At 34.2% G+C, this 19,818-nt stretch overlaps 1 protein-coding gene across 1 annotated transcript in view; it reads left to right on the plus strand.

Moving 5' to 3' along the window:
* Nucleotides 1–19,818, plus strand: part of LOC133202650 (protein mono-ADP-ribosyltransferase PARP14-like) — a 38,292-nt gene that overhangs the window by 7,709 nt on the left and 10,765 nt on the right. Inside the window, exons 6-18 of the mRNA XM_061338503.1 lie at nt 278–550; nt 808–1,059; nt 2,569–2,799; nt 3,212–4,942; nt 5,187–5,678; nt 5,915–5,997; nt 6,170–6,400; nt 6,670–6,891; nt 7,413–7,512; nt 15,546–15,728; nt 16,105–16,170; nt 16,532–16,723; nt 19,360–19,572. Of these exons, the coding sequence (XP_061194487.1) occupies nt 278–550; nt 808–1,059; nt 2,569–2,799; nt 3,212–4,942; nt 5,187–5,678; nt 5,915–5,997; nt 6,170–6,400; nt 6,670–6,891; nt 7,413–7,512; nt 15,546–15,728; nt 16,105–16,170; nt 16,532–16,723; nt 19,360–19,572 (4,269 nt within the window). The remainder of the gene's footprint in view (nt 1–277; nt 551–807; nt 1,060–2,568; nt 2,800–3,211; nt 4,943–5,186; nt 5,679–5,914; nt 5,998–6,169; nt 6,401–6,669; nt 6,892–7,412; nt 7,513–15,545; nt 15,729–16,104; nt 16,171–16,531; nt 16,724–19,359; nt 19,573–19,818) is intronic.

Below are 19,818 nucleotides of genomic sequence, written 5' to 3' on the forward strand. Positions count from 1 at the left end.
TTTTTGTAATCAATTAAAATTCTCAATCTGTAAGCTGTACCCTTATATTTCTACCCCTCGGCGGGGCCCTTGCTGACTGGTCAGTTTTCTAGTTTGATTACATGTAGGTTTATATCTATACAGATTGAACATAAAAAGCAACTAAAATTTTTGATGTATCATTGAATCATTTTGCCTTTATAATTAATTTTACTGCACAAATAATTTGTTATAAATGAGAAAAATCTATAAACAATATCTTAGTCTCAACATAAAGTTTTTGTCCTTCCAATTGAAGCTGTAAAGAGGGTGTTGGGCAAGATGCCAATATTGTTTTCTGGAGTTCAAATTGGAGTAGAAGAATTTCGACCAAATTTAGAAGTTGACAGTCCTGTTGAGGAACAAATCGTGGAATCTGAGAATGTTCTAGAAGTTCGAGGAGTGTCAGAGAGAACAACCACGGACACAGTGGAAATGTACTTTGAGAACACCCGTCGTTCTGGTGGAGGAGATATAAAAAACATGGAAGAAAAGGAGGGGGTGTTTTATATAGTGTTTGAGGATGAAAGTGGTGAGCATTTTTGATAATTAAATTTCTTAAATGTCAGTTTGAGATTGCTTCGTAAAATTAAAAGGTCTGAAAATATTAATCTAATAAGGTCTTTATTTCAAATTTAAATATATACATGTATATTCTTTAATGAGATTTTTGTTTACTTTAATTTGAGATTGAGGTCAAAATATTATTACAGTTTATTACAATTACCACCGCTGTTTTTTTTTTCATTCATTTTTTTTTCCAAAACTGTATAATCTTTGATATTTCAGTTATTGAGAATGTATTGCGGAAGAGACATAAAATTGATGGAACAGCAATTCAGGTTTGCCGATATGTTCCACCCCCTCCTCCAAAGCCAGTACCAATGTACCCAAACAAAGTCTTCATTAAAAACATCAGTGAAAAAACAACCAAGGATGGACTGGAAAACTTTCTAGAGGCAAAGACCAGTATAACACCCACAAGTATCGAGTATGGGGAGATAGAAGGAGCAGCCTTGGTCACGTTTGAAGAAGATTTAGGTCAGAATCATATTAATCTTTTAAATTTTTTTCTTCAACAATAATTCATTTTATTTTACCCATTTATTTGTCCACAGCAGCAAATTATGTTTTAGATCAATGTTTTTAGCTCACCTCGACGAAGTCAAGATGAGCTTATGCTTTACCCCTGGCGTCGGTGTCGGCATTAGCGTCGGTGTCCCGGTTAAGGTTTAAGGAGCAGTCCCATTCCCAGGTAATTATTAGCCCCACCTGGACCAAACTTGCCTGGATGATGCATCTAGGGATGGACACTACCACACTTGCTTCGGATGCTGGATCTGACCTAGATTTTCCAGATGAGTGACCAGGTTAAAGTTTTTGGAGCAGGTCCATTCCCAAGTAACTATAAGACGTAACTGGACCAGACTTGCATGGATGATGCATCTAGGGATGGACACTACCACATTTGCTTCGGGTGCTGGATCTGACCTAGATTTTCCAGATGAGTGACCAGGTTAAAATTTTTGGAGCAGGTCCATTCCCAAGTAACTATTAACACTACCTTGACCAAACTTGCATGAATGATGCATCTAGGGATGGAAACTACCACACTTGCTTCGGATGCTGGATCTGACCTAAATTTTCCAGATGGGTGACCAGGTTAAAGTTTTTGGAGCAGGTCCATTCCCAAGTAACTATAAACCCTACCTTGACCAAACTTTCATGGATGATGCATTTAGGGATGGACACTACCACATTTGCTCCGGATGCTGGATCTGAGCTAGATTTTTCACATGTGAGACCAGGTTTAGATTTTGGAGCAGTCCCATTCTCAAGTAACTATAAGCCCTACCTTGACCAAACTTTCATGGATGTTGCATCTAGGGATGGACACTAACCAACCTGCTTCGGATGCTGGATCTGACCTAGATTTTCGACATGAGTGAATTTTAGCCATATTTTAACCAATTTAGCATGGATGATGTATCTAGGAATGGACACTACCAGACTCGCTTTGGATTCTGAATCTGACCTATAGTATCCAGATGAGTGACCAGGGTAATTTTTTGGGTGTTGCTATATAATATTATGGCCTGTTATGATAAAACTTGCATAGATGGTGCATCTAAGGATGAAAACTTCCAGACTTGCTTTGGATGTTGGAACTGACCAAAATTTTCTTGATTACTAAACAGGTTAAAAGTTTTTTGTGCAGGTCTATTTTCAGGTAACTACAAGTCCTACTTAAACCAAACTTGCAAGGATATTGATCTTGGGATGTTCCCTAACTAGAAAAAAATATGATGTGAAATTTGCCTTGCTTATAGATAACACTCGTCGAGGTGAGCTTTGTAAACTTTGATTACGTATGTTTTTTTTGGGGGGGGGGGATAAAATAAATCATGAGATTGAAATGGATATTTGATTGATTGCAATTTATACAAACTGAAAAGGAGTATATAATATATATGTGTTCTTGTGGTCATTGTGGTAAATGTAGGTCAACAGTTTTCTACCGAGTTTCTTTTTTTTCTTTGTGTGTCATAGATTTTGAGAAATTACAGCTGGCTTGTAAAAAGAGGAGTTTAGACAAGTCATACCTGGAGGTATCTCGAGTTCCCATCACAAACTGTGTCATTGTTCGGAACATCTCAGAGAAGACATCTCGAGACACCCTAGAGTTTTACTTTGATAATGAAAGAAGGAGTGGGGTGACAGGAGTTTTGGATGTCAAACTATTAGATGGATTTTGTCTGGTCTACTTTGAGGAGCCAGAGGGTTTGTACACTCTTTATTTCCCTTCAATTATCACATTTTCTTTCCAAGAAAGATGAGGGCTTGAGAAATTGTTACTTCAAAGATAAACAAAATGGAAAAAATGTTAATGAAAATATTTCCCATTAACATAAAAAGAATGTAAAAATCTATTATTTATTAGTTAGAAAAATACTAAATAATCCATGGCTGAACTTTTTTTTTTCAATTGTTATACAAGTTAAAGACTTTCTTGGAAAAGCAGGTTTTACCTCACATACAGCTTTATTCAGACATAAAAAAAATTTTAAAAAGAGAATGAAAGTACCAAATAATGTTTTTGATACACAGATCTAGAGTTAAAAGGTTAATGTTTTCCTTTATATATAGGAATTCAACTGTTTGTTATAAATTCTGTTTTCTTTTCTATGTAAAGCTGTGGATGTGGTATGTTCAAGACAACACAAAGTTGATGGTCAGGATCTTGATGTTAAAATTTACTATGAATGCCTTGGACAAGTAGAAAGTGATGAGGAGGGGCCATTCCAGCCTCCTAGACCTTTGGAACTTACAGACCTGGATACCAAGAAGCTTCAGTTTCTTATCAAATCTCCTTCAAATCAACAGGCTATAGAAAAACAGTTGGAGGCTGTGTATGGAAAGCCAGTTTGGCCAAAAAAGTCTAAATCTGTTTCTCTGACTGTAGAGTGTACCTTGACTGCCGAAACCAAAGACTGCAAGAAACTAGCCAAAACCTGGGAGGCTAAAGTGAAGGAAAATCTGAACAAATTTCTGGGTCTTCTGCTCGTGACCAAACATTCCACTTTACAGGAAGCGTTCCCTCTTGTGCTCAATGAGTTGAAATCCTTGACAATCAGTAATCCTGATGCTGTTGCTGTTGTTCTGGAAAAAAGCAATCATGAAATTTATGTGACAGGTCACATACAGGCATCACAAGAGGTGTCCAAACAAGTCAGTGATATCATCCAGAAGGTAGAACAAGAGTTGGATAGGAAAAAACAGCAAGTTCAGGAGGAGAAAAAGATAAAAAGATTTCAAGTGCTGATTCTGCAGTTTTGCAAGTTTGAGCAGAACCTTCAGAAGAAGTATGAGGGCATTTCTCTGAAATATGACATGGGAAAGAACTGTGTGTACTTTGAAGGACTTAGTGGTGATGTTACCCCAGCAATAGTTGATATGTATGAATTTTTGGATAAAGTTGTTAAGACTGAGGTTAAGCCATTTTCCAGATTTCTTAGAAGTTTTCTGGTAACTCAACCAGTGTGCAAGTATGTGAATAGCAAAATGAAGGAAAATGACTTGGTTGGAGTTTGGGAATCATCAGATGGAGATGAAACCTTAACAGTTTATTCATTGTCAGATCAGCAGGCCGTCAAGGCTGCTCATCTGCTGAAGGAATCTGTGATAGAGACCCCAGTTGATGTGAAAGTTGAGTCAAGACCTTTGCTGTCACAAGAGGAATGGCGGAGCAGGTCTACAGAGATTGAAAAAGAAGGAGAGGGTTTGATAAAAATTGTAACACAGATAGACCAGAACAAAATTATTATTCTTTGCACTGATAAGTGGGAAGGTGTCGGTCGAGAGTATGTTGAAGATTTTATGATGAAAAATACTATATATGAGGAAACATTACAACTAGACTCTGGTATGATGAGATACATACAAATGAATTGTGCACAAGACATTGATAAAATCGATAAAGATATTCAAATGGAGAAGGGGAATGTAAAAATAAGTAATATTGGTATCATAATTAAAGGCACCAAAACAGGATTAAATAAAGCTAAATATGCTGTTGATCAGATTGTCCAAAGTGTTAAAAAACATGTGCATTCCATTAAAAAGCCAGGAATCCGGAAACACTTGCAGTCATCACAAGGCCAAGACAAAATTCGATCGGTTGAAAAAAGCCAAGGTGTTGTGATTGATGTGAGTGATGAAAGTGTGTCTGATGAAGACACTGATAGCACAGTTCTAAGAACTGGTGTACCAAGACAAGAACTAGCCGTCTGTGTGACACCACTAGGAAAGAAAATCTCAGCCATGGTGGTCGATATGTTGGAACTGGAAGTAGATGTGATCGTAAACCCAGCCAATAAAGATATGAGGCACATTGGAGGAGTGGCCAAAATTATAGTGGAAAAGGGTAAGTTGCACAGACTCCATTTAGTTTCTTTTGTTGGTACATGTACTAGCAAATATTTCAAAATTTGTGGAAATAGCTCTGTGTCATTTTATATGTTTTACTTATCATTTTCAGTGTGAGTTACTCTCTTTATGATATAAATGTATGCCTCCCAACAGTTCCTGGATATAAATAGGTCATTTAATAGCACATAGATAATAATTTTTTTCTATTAAGATAGAGTTAAAATTGATTATTTTCACAGGTGGGAGGTCTATCCAGGAAGAATGTAATGATTATGTTAGAAAGAAGGGTCGTCTCATGGAGGGACAGGTCTTCTTTAGCTCTGCTGGAAATCTTAAATGTAAAGGAGTTGTCCATGCTGTTGGTCCTGTCTGGCAGAACGGAACCAATCAGGAGGAAGAATACTTACGCGAGGCTGTGTTCAAAAGTTTGGAGGTTACGTCAGAGAACGGGTTCACTTCCATTGCATTTCCAGCTCTGTGCACAGGTGTGTTTGGGTATCCTATGCGAGAGGCCACTCGAGTGATTGTTGTTGCAGTGAAAGATTTCTTTTCGGGGAATTCTGGATCTCCAGTAGAGGCTGTATATTTGTGTGATGTGAGTGCGGGCACTGTGGAAGGATTTGTAAGGGCCATGAAGAAAGAGCTGAAAGATGTAAAAGTTAAATCCTCTGAGAGTAGATCCTCAGGGAGTAGCAGTAAATGGAAGACATCTTCTGGTCCTGTCCCTGCAGGTATGGAATTTATAGAATCTAGAATCTATAGAATCTAGAATCTCCATTTCCATTTATTCTGTAAAAGTTGTGTCCTCTTAACATACGGATGAATAAAATACTTTTAGTATACTTTTGGTACTTTTTTTTGATTTACATGTAGATTGACTAAAAAAATCAATGCTTTTATATTAATACTTGCTAATTATACTTGTTAAAAGGGTATTTTAATTGATAAATTGTTAATAATTCTGCAGAGAGGAAGTCTTTTAAGCCCTCCCCTGTTGAAGCTGGTAATATCACCGTTCGTGTCATCACTGGGCAAATTGCTAAACAGAAGGTATGGATAAATTGTAAATTACCGTTGGCACAAGAAAGTTAATGGGTGTTGTATCTTACATTTTCCTACTCGGACATTTCATCATTACCATATTTTTCACACAAATTTCTAAGGCCACATAAAAATAACTGTCTTGATATTTACAATACATGTGATACTTTTTTTACCTTAGGTGGACGTGATTGTGAACACAACCTCAAAGGATCTGAAGTTAGGAAATGGTGCTGTGTCTGCCTCCCTCCTAAAAGCAGCAGGATCCAGTATACAACAGGAATGTGACCAGAATTACCCCAGGGGCATTCAACATGGAGACATAGCAGTGACATCTGGTGGTAACCTTAGTTGTCAGTTCATCTGTCACGGGTCATTGCCTGGCTGGGATCAACAAGGGCAGGCATTGAAGGTACTGAGTTCTATTCTGCAGTAAGGTAAATACCTACACAATAATGATGGTAAAAGTATTTTGGTGACACTGTTGGTATATTATACACTTACTTAAAGATTACATTATGCAATACTGTTATATTGTAAAAAACAAATATTTCTAAAGCTGAAAAGCCAGCTGATACGTTTAAAAAAAAATATTTTCAAGCACCTTGAATTCAAATGAGTGTGATATTTTAAAATTATTAAGGATATGTAAAAAGAATCATGTCTGGATATATTCTGCAGATTTTGAGGACATTCTTGGAGAAATGCTTGAACCATGTAGATAGCAACAGACTTTCATCAGTGGCATTTCCTGCCATGGGAACTGGTAACCTAGGATACCCCAGAGACACAGTTGCCAAGGAGATGTTTGATGCTGTCCATAACTTTGGTTCTAACAACCCCTCCACGACAATCTCTGATGTTCGATTTGTTTTATATGATAAGGATACAGAAACTGTCAAGGTATCTATATATCTTTAAGAATATATTTTTATGCCTGCACAGTAAGAATTTTTGCATTTCTCGTTGTCTGTCACATCTTTAACATTTTATTGAAATAGAGCTTTTCATCATTCTTATCAAATTATGAACATCTTTCAAGTACAGATTCCACTTTTGAAACAACTTGGCCATGCAAGGTGTTCTTCAAATTCTCTTATAGAAATAACCATTACAGATACAAAATTCAGAACTGCAATAAGAAAAGGGAAATTTATTGCTGATTAAGTAAATCTAAATGTTTTCTTGTTATGTTGATAAGTTTGATTAATTGTTGGCTTAATTGGTACTTTTTTTCTTATGTGCTGTACTGGTATTCAAATTCTTGTACAACTGTATGTATGATAATATTTTATAAAAAGGCCATTTTATCAGTATAAATTAGGTGTTTTGCTTATATTTATTTATTTAAACATTGAATTATAACTGATGGTGATATAAATTAAAATAGATCTGTAATATTTTATTACGCTATTTAAATCTAGGCTTTTGAGAAAGAAGAGAAGCGGCAGGGTGGAGGAAGTGGTCGCCATGGACGACAGTTCAGCAGCAGCTCTCAGTATCAGTCACCCTCAAAATTCAGTGGTAAGTACACAAAATTCGTAATATAACTTAATGGTCCATTTATTCTGATAAAGTTGAAGATATATGCTCAGTTAGAAGAAAATGGTAGGCTCTCTGAAATTGTTTACTGTTCTAACTAATTGGGCAAATGTCTTTACCTTTATCAGATTTCATGGATCAATGGAACGAATCAGGTGAAGAAAGTGAAAGAGATCGATTTTCCTGTGAGACATCAATTAAATCTCACTTTGGAAAGGTACAGCAGCCTGAATTTTACCCAAGAGATATGTATAAGGAAGAAAATTATGCAGTGGATCCCTCATATGAACCACGCAGTGAGGAAATTATAGATGAGGATATCTTCTCATATAAGAAGAAACGAAATACAGAGGATCAGCAATGGTCACCTCCTTCCAGAATGGCACATCAAGGTCTTGTCCAACCTAAAGTCATACAACCATGGAACCCTTTACAAAAACCTATTGTGTCAACATATGCAATTCAACAAGCACGAAGGGCAAAGGAGATGGAATACCAAAGAAATAAAATGATTTTGGATGAATTTAAAGCTGGGGAGCCAAGAGAAATACAAAAAAGAGATATATCTAATGATGTCTTTACAACCAACCAAAATTCTTACTCTGGAATGCAGCATCGGTTTAAAAGGTCAGAATCTGTTCCTGTCATGCCAAAAAAAGTACCAAAAAAAATGCCATTGCACAAATCTTCATCCTCACCCAGAACCATTAAGATTGCATCAGATGACTGGCTTGAAGATAGAGTTATGGACAAGGCTATGAGAATAGTGAAGAAAGAATTTCCTGATATTCGAGGTTTGCAAGAGACCTGTGTAGCATCAGTGGTGGGTCAGCATGGATTGAAGCGGCAGTCAGGGAAATTTCTGCAGATCATCAACACCAAAGGCAACCACTGGATTCTGTTGTCGAATATTGGATGGGACCACCATCATGTAAGGGTCTTTGACAGCTGCTACAGAAAGTTAAACGCAGACACCAGGAGTTGTATTGTTGCCCTAGTACCAGCCAATCAAAGTACAATAAAAGTACTAATGCCAGTCTATCAGAGACAGGAAAACAAGTCTGATTGTGGTCTGTTTGCTGTGGCAGCCATGTTTGCTCTTGCTCTTGGCCAGGATCCATCAAATTGTTACTGGGATTCGCGACAGATGAGGTCATTTTTGAGAGACTGTCTCGATAACGAGTCATGCATGATGTTTCCTGTTAGTCCTATTCGTGTTAAACAACTTCGTGAGAAGGAGTATGACATCGAAGTCTGTCAGAGCTGCTGTAATTTTCCTAGTGATAATCCTATGCTGAGACTCTGTTCAAATTGTCAAAGTGGAAACTCAGATCCATTTTTCTATTGAATGTGTATTTAAATTATTGCAATCATGATTCAGCTGCTTTGAAGTGCACCTACAAGAATTAGTAAACTCTATTACTCATTCAAGATATAAAGTGCCATATGTTTTTTTTGGCAATTATATTTTTGAGATTGTTTACCTCACCTTGTTTATAGGGATTTTTTCTTGCAAAAATGATGAAAACAGTGTGATCATATTTAATATCAAATATTTTATTATGATTTATTTACAGAACATTTTGCAAGGTTTCTCTGATTGCATAATTCACAAAAATTACCCCATGCAAACATTTCCACATGTTTGTTTTCTCATGATTCGGTAGTTTTCTATAAGTTTTTATTTGCTTTCAATTTAGAGAAAAATTGAATTTCAGTAGAGGTGAAACCATGAGTGCATTGATTCATTGTCACATAAATGTAGCCATATAACATTTTATTTAATTTTTAACACAAATATAACATTTAATTTTTAAAACAAGAATTCATATGTTGAAAATTTGGTTTAACACATGTTGATAAATTGTCACTTTGTCAACTGCGCAATTTATCTTATACATGGGCATGTAGTGTATTTAAAATACAAAACAGGGCACTCTCAGTCCCAAAAATGTTTTTGACAAAAAACAAAGGATATATTTAAAGATAAAAGTATAATCACTTGTTTTGGTGGGTTGTAATGCTATAGATAAGTCAGTTAGAAATGGGTCAAAATGCATTTAATACTTCATGCCTTTATATAGACTTTACATATGTTTTTATACAAATACTTGGGGTGGGGGATGAAAGGTATGGGGTGATGTTCCTCCTAACTACATCAATGCATAAGTACTACATATAGGGAATTTTTTTTCATGCATTTTTTTGCCCCGCCATGAATATGGCAGGGACATATAGTGTTTGTCATGTCTGTCTTCCGTCCTTCCATCCTTCTGTCTGTCCTTCTGTCGTGCTTTGCGTTTAGCTCAGTTCATAGCTCAGTTTCAAAGAAACTATCCAAGATATTTTCATCAAACTTCATGTGCTGATAGATATTGATGAGAGCTATTCAACTGCATCAACATTTTTTGACCCTGACCTTTCCTTTGACCTTTACCTCACTTTTCCTAAATTAGCGTTTAGCTCAGTTTTAAAGATACCATTCAATACAGTATAATCAAACTTCATATGCTGATACATATTGATGAGAGCTATGCAACTGCATCAACATTTTTGACCTTGACATTTCCTTTGACCTTGACCTCACTTTTCTTATATTAGTGTTTAGCTCAGTTATTTCAAGAAACCATTCAAGATATTTTTATCAAACTTCATATGCTGATACAAACTGATGAGAGCTATTCAACTGCATCAACATTTTTTGACCTTGACCTTTCCTTTGACCTTGTCCTCACTTTTCTTAAATTAGTGTTTAGCTCAGTTTTAAAGAAACCATTCAGGATAGTATTATCAAACTTCATATGCTGATACATACTTATGAGAGCTATTCAACTGCATCAAAATTTTTTGACCTTGACCTTTCCTTTGACCTTGACCTCACTTTTCTTAAATTAGTGTCAAACTTCATATGCTGATACATACTGATGTAAGTAATTCAACTGCATCAACATTTTTGACCTTGACCTTTCATTTAACTTTGACCTCTCTTTTATCAATTTGTGTTTAACTTAGTTTTAAATAAACCATTCAAAATATTTTATCAAACTTAATATGCTGATACGTATTTGTGAGAACTATTCAACTGCATCAAAAATGTTTGACCTTGAACTTTCCTGTGACCTTGACCTCACTTTTCTTAAATTTGCATTATGCTTAGTTTTTAAGAAACCATTTAAGATGTATTTATGTAAGCTTATGCACTTGTACATAATTTGGTGAGAATTTATCAACTATATCCAACTTTTTAGATTTCAATTTTAAAGAAACTATTCAAGGTATTCTCATCAAATTTCATACACTAATACAATCCTATGGACATATTTCTAGTAATGTTTGCTCCTTTTGCCCTTGTCAGTTTGGGTGAAAATTGTTTGCATGTTAATAGATAAAACAAAAATAATGGGTGAAAATAACTTGTGTGCAAAGTATTTTAAAAAGAAAAAAAATCCTGATCATCAACTTTATCAATTGTTATGGTGCAGATCATGTTAGCTTTTTCCTTAATAGTTTAGCTAGACCAGAACCTCTATGGCATTTCTGTGATATTTCATTGCAGAGCTTTTATACAAAATACACCAAGACATTCTGTTTTGTAAGCATATTCATTTGTTAATATTTAATAGGCATTCTTATATTTTTATGATTCAGAAGTATTTTGCTTTTGTGAGCTTGATGTGATGCATTGCTTTTTAATTAACTGCAATTATTTTTCATTTATATTTCATCATAAACATCTCAATATTGCATTCTTAATTTTACAGCCATCAGTTATTGTGTCACCTGTGTAGCATGGCATACTGTAAACTTTAAGATTTATGTACCGTATGTTATTAATTATGTGATCAACTTCTTCTCAAGAACCATCAAGTTACAGTCAAACCTTGTTATCTTGAACTTAAAGGCACCAAGAAAATACTTGAGTTATCTGAGGATTTGGGATATCCAGGGTAAAATAATTAAGAAATGAGCACTTGGGACTTTGAAAGTCACTTCGATATATCCATGGTTTTTGAGATATCCGTGCTCAAGATATCGAAGTTCAACTGTATTTTCAACCAGATTTACCACAGAGCATCCTTTGATTTAGGGGATTCAAGTTTATTCGAATGAAGAGTAATGCTATAATTTCTGAAAGAGATATGTACATGTATGTTAAAGCCATTTCTCTCTCTGAATCGATGATACCTGGTCATAATTTTTGATGTGTATTACTTTAGCTATAAAATGAGATTAGGGTTAGAGTTGGATAAAGGGAAAGGGAGGGCCACAATGTGAGGGGGATGTTTTAAAAAATTTTGACATGATATATGATTTGGATGTTCTTCTGAAGTACAAGTACATGAATATATAAACACCATTATGTGGTGGAAATTCAGCTTCATCCAAGTCATGGTTCTTAGAGTTATATTGGGGCCACAGTTTAAATAGAAAAAAATAAATTTGTGCAAGAACATAAACAAGAGACTACAATTTATAAGCTTGATTTCAAGCCTCAGTATACTAGGTACTTAAATAATTACATATTTATTTCTCAGAAAGGTTAGGTAAATCAGATCCTTTTGTCTCTGTTTCTGCATTTATTACATCAGTGCCTCTATAGCTATAGATTCAGCATTGTGTAAGGTATAAATTGTTTAAAATTTTTCACATATTTTTTGTATGCTTTGATTAATGTTACAAAATCAATACAGTTGAACTTCGGCACATTGAACACTGATATCTTGAATACATTGATATGTCGAAGTAATATGGAAGTCTCAATCCCCTATCCTTTAAGTATTTTACTTTGGATATCTCGAATCCTTGCGAAGTTTTTTACTTGGTCCTTTTGCATTTGAGATAACGAGGTTTGACAGTGCATGTATTTACTTTAGATCACCAAATGTTTGTGACACCTTATTTTCACGAGATTTTCATATGTATTTATAAGTGAGACATAATTTTCACAAATTTGATTTTTGTAATGTTAGATATTATCTTTATGTATACAAATGCAAGAATTAAATTTTCATGAGCAGGTGGTTTCACATAATTATATACACAAAAAAATGTTCTCACTAATAAGTGATTTATGTATTAAAAAATTTCATGTTCACTGCTGTATATTAAGTTTCATGAATAAAAATTCTTGCACATAATAAAAGAAAATGTCATTTCTAGCTCACCTGAGCTCAAAGCTCAAGTGAACTTTCCTGATCACCTGTTGTCTGTCGTCCATCTGTCTGTCTGTCCGTCCGTCCGTCTGTAAAGTTTTCACATTTTCAACTTCTTCTCAAGAACCACTGAGCCAATTTTAACCAAAGAGCATCCTTGGGTGAATAGGATTTTAAATTGTTAAAACGAAGGACCAACCCCCCTTACAAGGGGAGATAATCAAGAAAAGACAAAATAGGGAGGGGTCATAAAAAAATCTTCTTCCCAAGAACCACTGGGCCAGAAAAGCTGAAACTTATGCGGAAGCTTCCTGAGGTAGTGTAGATTCTAAATTGTTCAAATCATGGTCCCCGGGGGTAAGGCAGGGCCGCAATAGGGAATCAAAGTTTTACATTGAAATATATAGATAAAATCTTGGAAAATCTTCTCAAAAACCACTGGGCCAGAAAAGCTGAAACTTAAGTGGTAGCATCCTTGGGTAGTGTAGATTCTAAATTGTTCAAATCATGGCTCCGGAGGGTAGGGTGGGGCCATAATAGGGTATCAAAGTTTTACATTGAAATTTATAGGCAAAATGTTTGAAAATCTTCTTCTCAAGAACCACTGGGCCAGAAAAGCTGAAACTTATGTGGAAGCATCCTTGACTAGTGTAGATTCTAAATTGTTCAAATTACAGCCCCCAAGGGCAGGGTGGGGCCACAATAGGGTATCAAAGTTTTACATTGAAATATATAGGCAAAATGTTTGAAAATCTTCATCTCATGAACCACTGGGCCAGAAAAGCTGAAACTTATGTGGAAGCATCCTGGGGTAGTGTAGATTCTAAATTGTTCAAATCATGGCCCCCGGGGGTAGCTAGGGAGGGGCCACAATAGGGAATCAAAGTTTTATTGAAACATATAGGAAAATTTTTAAAAATTTTCTTCTCAAGAACCACTGGGCCAGAAAAGCTGAAACTTATGTGGAAGCATCCTTGGCTAGTGTAGATTCTAAATTGTTCAAATCATGGCCCCCAGGGGTAGGGTTCGGCCACAAAAGGGAATCAAAGTTGTACATTGAAATATATAGGTGAAATCTTTGAAAATCTTCTTCTCAAAAACCACTGGGCCAGAAAAGCTGAAACTTATGTGGAAGCATCCTTGGCTAGTGTAGATTCTAATTTGTTGAAATCATGGCCCCAGAGGGTAGGTTGGGACCACAATAAGTATTACAAAGGGGGGGATCTGTGAAAAACAGCAGGGCCAAAGTAATTCAGGTGAGTGTTGTGGCCCATGGGCCTCTTGTTTGTTTTTGGTAGATAAATTTAGATTAATTTGAATATTTCACATTTACTGGTAAAACATAAAGAGTCAATTAAAAGTATACCTAATAAATAATATGGATGTGACATTTGAAAGTCAGTCAGTAGCCCCTCTCTTATTCCTCAAAGTTGAACAAAGTTTTATACTACTATATTACATTTGCAAATGTTTTCTTTTATATAACACTATTAGCAACTTGTATCTATATCTGTATAAACACGGGTTCCTCATGTCGTAAAGGTTCGACATAATTTCTCAGTGACGTCATAAAGGGTCGACGCGCAATCAATGCATCAAATACGTGCCGTTGTGTTTGAAAAATAAAACATTTTACGCGTTAAAAGATTATAATAGGGAAAATATAAAATATGAATAAGTCATAAATGTAAATATAAGTAATAATGTATCATTTTTAAACATCTATCGGGATATAAATACGGGTTGGTACAAGATCAAATTTGCCATAAAGCCCTTTGGGCTTTATGGAATTTGATCGCGTGACCAACCCGTATTTATATCCCAATAGATGCTTAAAAATGATACATTATTTCTTAAATATATATAGTATTTGTTGACAAATTTTATTTTGTTCTTTAAATTATTAAGGTATGTAAGTTTACAGTTAACCAGATGAATCACTAATATCTTTTAAGGAGGTAGTTAAAGAGGATTTATTTAACAATAAAATCAGGACATGATGATGATCGATATTTTCCCAGCTTATGATGAGTTTAAATGTAATATTCCAGCTCATATTGAAGATAGAGATGAGTCTAATTACAGCTTATTATAAGGACAGCATTTAGATTTGGTTCCAGCTCATTACAAGTGAAATAAAATCCAAACCCAAGTTTTGTATGGATCCAGCGTTGCAGCTAGTATATGAAATTATATGTATTGGTTTTAAATTATGTTTCATAGGGACAAATCTTGATTTATTTTTCATGCTTAATATGAAAACAAACCAGAAATTTATGTTGTAGCATCTTTTCAAGTGAGAGTATTACAGATGTCATTTAAATTGTGAAAGTACATATACTAGTAAATTAATTATAAGGTTTGGGCCATGGATAATCAGCCTTGGTAGCTCAGTCAGTGGAGATCCTGACTAGTGATACAGGTCCTGTGATCAATTCCCCATCCATTCATAAGTTTTCTCCTTTCCTATTACACAATTTGGTGTCTCAATGACCACCCCTGGACTTGCAGGTGAAAGTCCTGCCAGGGACAAATAAGAACCTGGGTTGTCTTTGAGGGCAAAGACAATTTAAAGGAATGAGGAATGTAATGGTTTGGGCATGGATATTGGCCTGGGGAGCTCTGTTAGTAGACCACCTGACTAATGATACAGGGGTCTCTCGGTTCGATTCCCGGTCCAGCCATGCTTTTTCCATTCCAGGTGTTACATGACAATCACAATGCAATTTCATGTAAACATAAAATGAGTGACGTAAATAGAAAATCTTCTTGAAAAGGTGTACCTAAATATGCTCTCTGGAATCAGAAATTAGAGAATTTAAAAATATGAAACAGCGTGTAAGATTTTGGATTTATTTTTAGGTGGAGGGGGATCATCTGAAACAGGAAGAAATGGAAACAATTCTCCAAGTGAATTATCTGACTCGGAGGAGTTTGCCTTAGATATTGGAAATCTTCAACTTAAAGTTTATCAGGGAGATATCACTAAAGCCAATGTAGATGCCATTGTCAATAGTACAAACTCTGAGTTTGATCTTTCAAGGGGTGAGTTTTATTTTAGAAAAAAATCAATAGAAACTGTCTATTTTAGAATAAAAATTGATCTATTCATTATTTCCAAATTTCCAATTTTGTACAAACAACCAGTACATTGATTAATGGTCTTGAACTGGTGATCAAAATGAATTTTTATAGTTATTTTAACTAAATACTAGTATATGCAAGCTAGCACAGCTGTAATTTGAAGTTTTTGCCTTCTGATATAAATACAGTCATTTAATATTTTAGTACCATAATAAACTGTCATTTTATGCCATAGTAAATGAAGATCAAATTGACCTAAATTCTGCATATTGATAAATTGTTCAGGTAAAAAAATAAAAGATCATCATAGTAATAATTTTTATTTGGTTTGATACAGGCATTGTGTCAAAACTTCTCTTGAAACTTGGAGGAGATGACCTGAAAAAACAAATTGCTATGAACAGTAAGTAGCAGCAGTTGATTTTTAATAGGTATTTTTGCAATGATTTCATCAAATATAAAACAATTTTTCACATTTCACATTTAACATGCAAACATATTATTCAAGTGAATTGATAAAGTGAATTTTTTTTTGTATCTCTTTACATATATTTTGTGTCCTTTTGTGTACTTTACAGGGAAGTGATTTTTATTCCTTGTGGTTTGAAAGTGTTAATTTATTTAGCCTATTGGATATAATGAATTACATTTATAAGGAATCGAAATTGTTTGTTCCTTAGCTACAAGTGTGTTTTACTGTATTTAACCAGAATTTTAAGATGCATGAGTAAATTATTTTACAAAAAATATATTTCAACTTATAGAAAAAAGTTTGACGGAAAATGGAATAGCTGTAACAACATCAGGGATCAGAAGTGGTCTTTCTTGTAATTTTATCCTGCATCTTGATGCTGAAAGAACCAAAGAATCATGGGAGCATAAAATTTTAAAAACAATTGAAACAGCAGATGAAATACAGGGATGCAAGTCCATTGCTTTTCCTACTTTGGGACAAGGTAATTATACCTTGAAGACATTTTTCTTGAATATTAACATTTGTAACAGTATACAGTTTTAAAGTACACATGTATATCATTGAGGGAGTTAGCAAGATTCCAGTTCCCCAAGGCCAGGACTATTTTCCAAGGCGAAGTGGAGGGAAATAGTCTTGGTGGAAGGGAACTGGAATCTTGCTAACTCCCGCAATGATACTTTTAACTGTTTTATTATACTGATACAAATGTAAAATTTAGAGGATTCAGAGAGCATGATTTTAAAGCAGGGATTAGCTCACTGAACTAACACACGGGGTTAAGTTCATTCACGTTTCATACCAAATTTCTACATGTGCTGTGTTTTTCTACTAAGCCAACTGTGAAATTGATTTGAAAGTCATTTTTGTGTATACTCACGCGTAGAAATATACACGGTGAAACTCGTGTTAAAGTGACGTCACAATGAGGCTACAGGGACGTAATAAAAATGTAACGATATAGTGCAGCAAGAAATTCAAATATTGAGTATATTATATTGGTGCTTTTAAACTTGTAAAATGTAAATATAAGGAATGTTTTTAAGTTTAGTGTGAATTATTGGTGTGTAAATCACACAGATTTGCACGTAGGCATATTTTTCATGAAGCACTAGCACGCTTCATGAAATATGCCTACATGACAAGTCTGTGTGAATTACACACCAATAATTCACACTAAACTTAAAAACATTCCTTAAGTAAAAGTAAAATCTAGAGGATTACGGATAACCGGGAATTAGATTTCGGAGCAGGGATTAGCTCACTTGACTTATGCATGGGGATTAGTTTATTCATAACGATTTCTCGGGAATTAGTCGCATCTAACGATCTAATAATATATAGGGAAAAATCAGTAGAGGTGTAATAAAATGGACTAATTATGCCCCTGTGTATTTGCAGTGCATATGGGAAATTTGAAAATAAATGATTGTATTTTATATAATTTGTTTAGTTCAAATGCTTTAATCTATTTTCCTTCAGTTTCAAACGCTATCAATTGTGTCCTTGCACTTAGAATTGTAAATAAATTCAAAATTTGAAAAAAAAAAACAATTTGAAAAGACAAAAAACAAAAAAAAAAGGGGGGGGGGTTTAGATGAAAGAGGGTATACATGCATTAGTGCATGTTACTTGTACTGTGAAATCATATATTTCAAAAAGTCTCAGTTTTGAAGATTTCATTGGTACCTATAAATCCACAAATTTACAACCACAGTGTATATATAATAGTCTGTATTTTTTCAAAGTGAGATATCCACAAATGAAATCTCATCTTCTTGAACCTGTAAGTTTAAGCCCTTATAGTATTTTGTGTTTAATTTAAATGGAGAACCTATTGAGATTGTTGACAAATTTATCTACTTGGGAATGCTTTTAAATTATAATGGAAAATTTAATATCACACAGAAGCAATTGTCTACACAAGGTAGAAAAGCTATGTTCTTTCTGAAAGCTAAAACTAGTGAAATGTATTTGAATACAGAAACAATGTTGTCTTTGTTTGATATTTACGTTGCTAGTGTTTTAAATTATGGATGTGAAATTTGGGGGTTTCATAATGCAAAAGATGTAGAAAATGTGCACTTGCAATATTTAAAATATGTGTTAGGTGTAAGAAAAAATACAAACTCTGTAATGATTTATTATGAAACTGGGAGATACCCATTGAAGGTAGTAAGGTTACTTAGAATTATCAAATTCTGGTTCAAGGTGTTAAAAAGTGAAAATTGTATTCTCTTAGCTTGTTATAATATGTTACTTCAGGAATGTGAAAAAAAAAACAAAAAAATATAAACAGCTGGGTAACAAATATAAGAGAAAAATTGTTTGAAATTGGGCTAGGCGACCTTTGCTATAGTCAGGAAAGCATTCAATTAAAAACACATTTTCCTATTATTAAACAGAGAATTGTAGATATTTTTATTCAAACAAGTTTCGAGCAAATAAATTGTTAATCAAGATGCAAAATTTTTAAGCATATCATTGATAATTTCTCTCTCCAATATTACTTAACAAAAGCTATTCCAATCAAATATAAGAAGCAATTAAGCAAAATACGTATGTCATCCCATAACCTAGCTATTGAATATGGTCGTCACAATAACATACCAGTAAATAACAGATATTGTGAAATGTGCTATTTAGATATTGAGGATAAATTTCATTTTATTTTAAAATGCCCTTACTTTAGTGATATTAGATGTTGATATATTAAGAAATATTACTGGAAAAAACCTTCAGTTTTTAAGTTAATACAACTGCTCAGCGTAAAAAATTTTAAAGAACTGTGCAATTTAGGTATTTATCTCAAATGTGCTTTTGAAGTACGAGAAAGTGTCACAAAATCATTTTCTGTCTAATGTATATATGGTCAAACTGTATAATACTAAAGTCTGTTACAATTTAACATTATATACTACATATATTTGTATTACCATGTCACACAACCTTAATCTTTTGATGTTTGTTAACTCAATGCTATAAGATGTATGTCTTGGGCAATAAAGATTATATAATAACATAAAAAATTGTAATTTGGGTATCAATTGTGCAGTAAATCTGTGTTTTAATTTATTTAATTAAATTAATTGTTAATATATTATCTATCTCCTTTGATAGCTTTTGGAGTTAAGGCTGAAAATCTTGCCAAATACTTTTTTGAGGCCCTGAAAGAAGGACAAGAAAAAGCTACAAATTTAAAAGAAGTTCATATTGTGATTTTTGAGTCCAAACTTATAAGAACATTTCTGGAGTCCTTTAAAACTTGTTGTGAGAACTACAGACCTAAAGAAGGTGGATTCTTAAAGAAAATGACAAAGATGTTTGGTTTTGGTAAGTCAAACTTGGAATGATTTAATGAGACACAACAACTTGTTCAGATACTTAGTCCAAAATTACAGTTGAACTTTGGTATCTTCAACCGCGATGTTTTGAATACTATGGATATGTGGTACATAGTACGTGTTTTGAAGTCCCAAATACATATTCTTTAAGTATTTTACCCTCAATGTCTTGATTCCTTGGTTATCTTGAAGTTTTTTTTGGTCCCATTGAGTTTGAGATAATGAGATTTGACTG

Source organism: Saccostrea echinata, unplaced genomic scaffold, assembly GCF_033153115.1.
Source record: "Saccostrea echinata isolate AGI-Se365-2 ecotype Australia unplaced genomic scaffold, CSIRO_AGI_Sech_v1 ptg000047l, whole genome shotgun sequence".
NCBI lineage: Eukaryota > Metazoa > Mollusca > Bivalvia > Ostreida > Ostreidae > Saccostrea > Saccostrea echinata.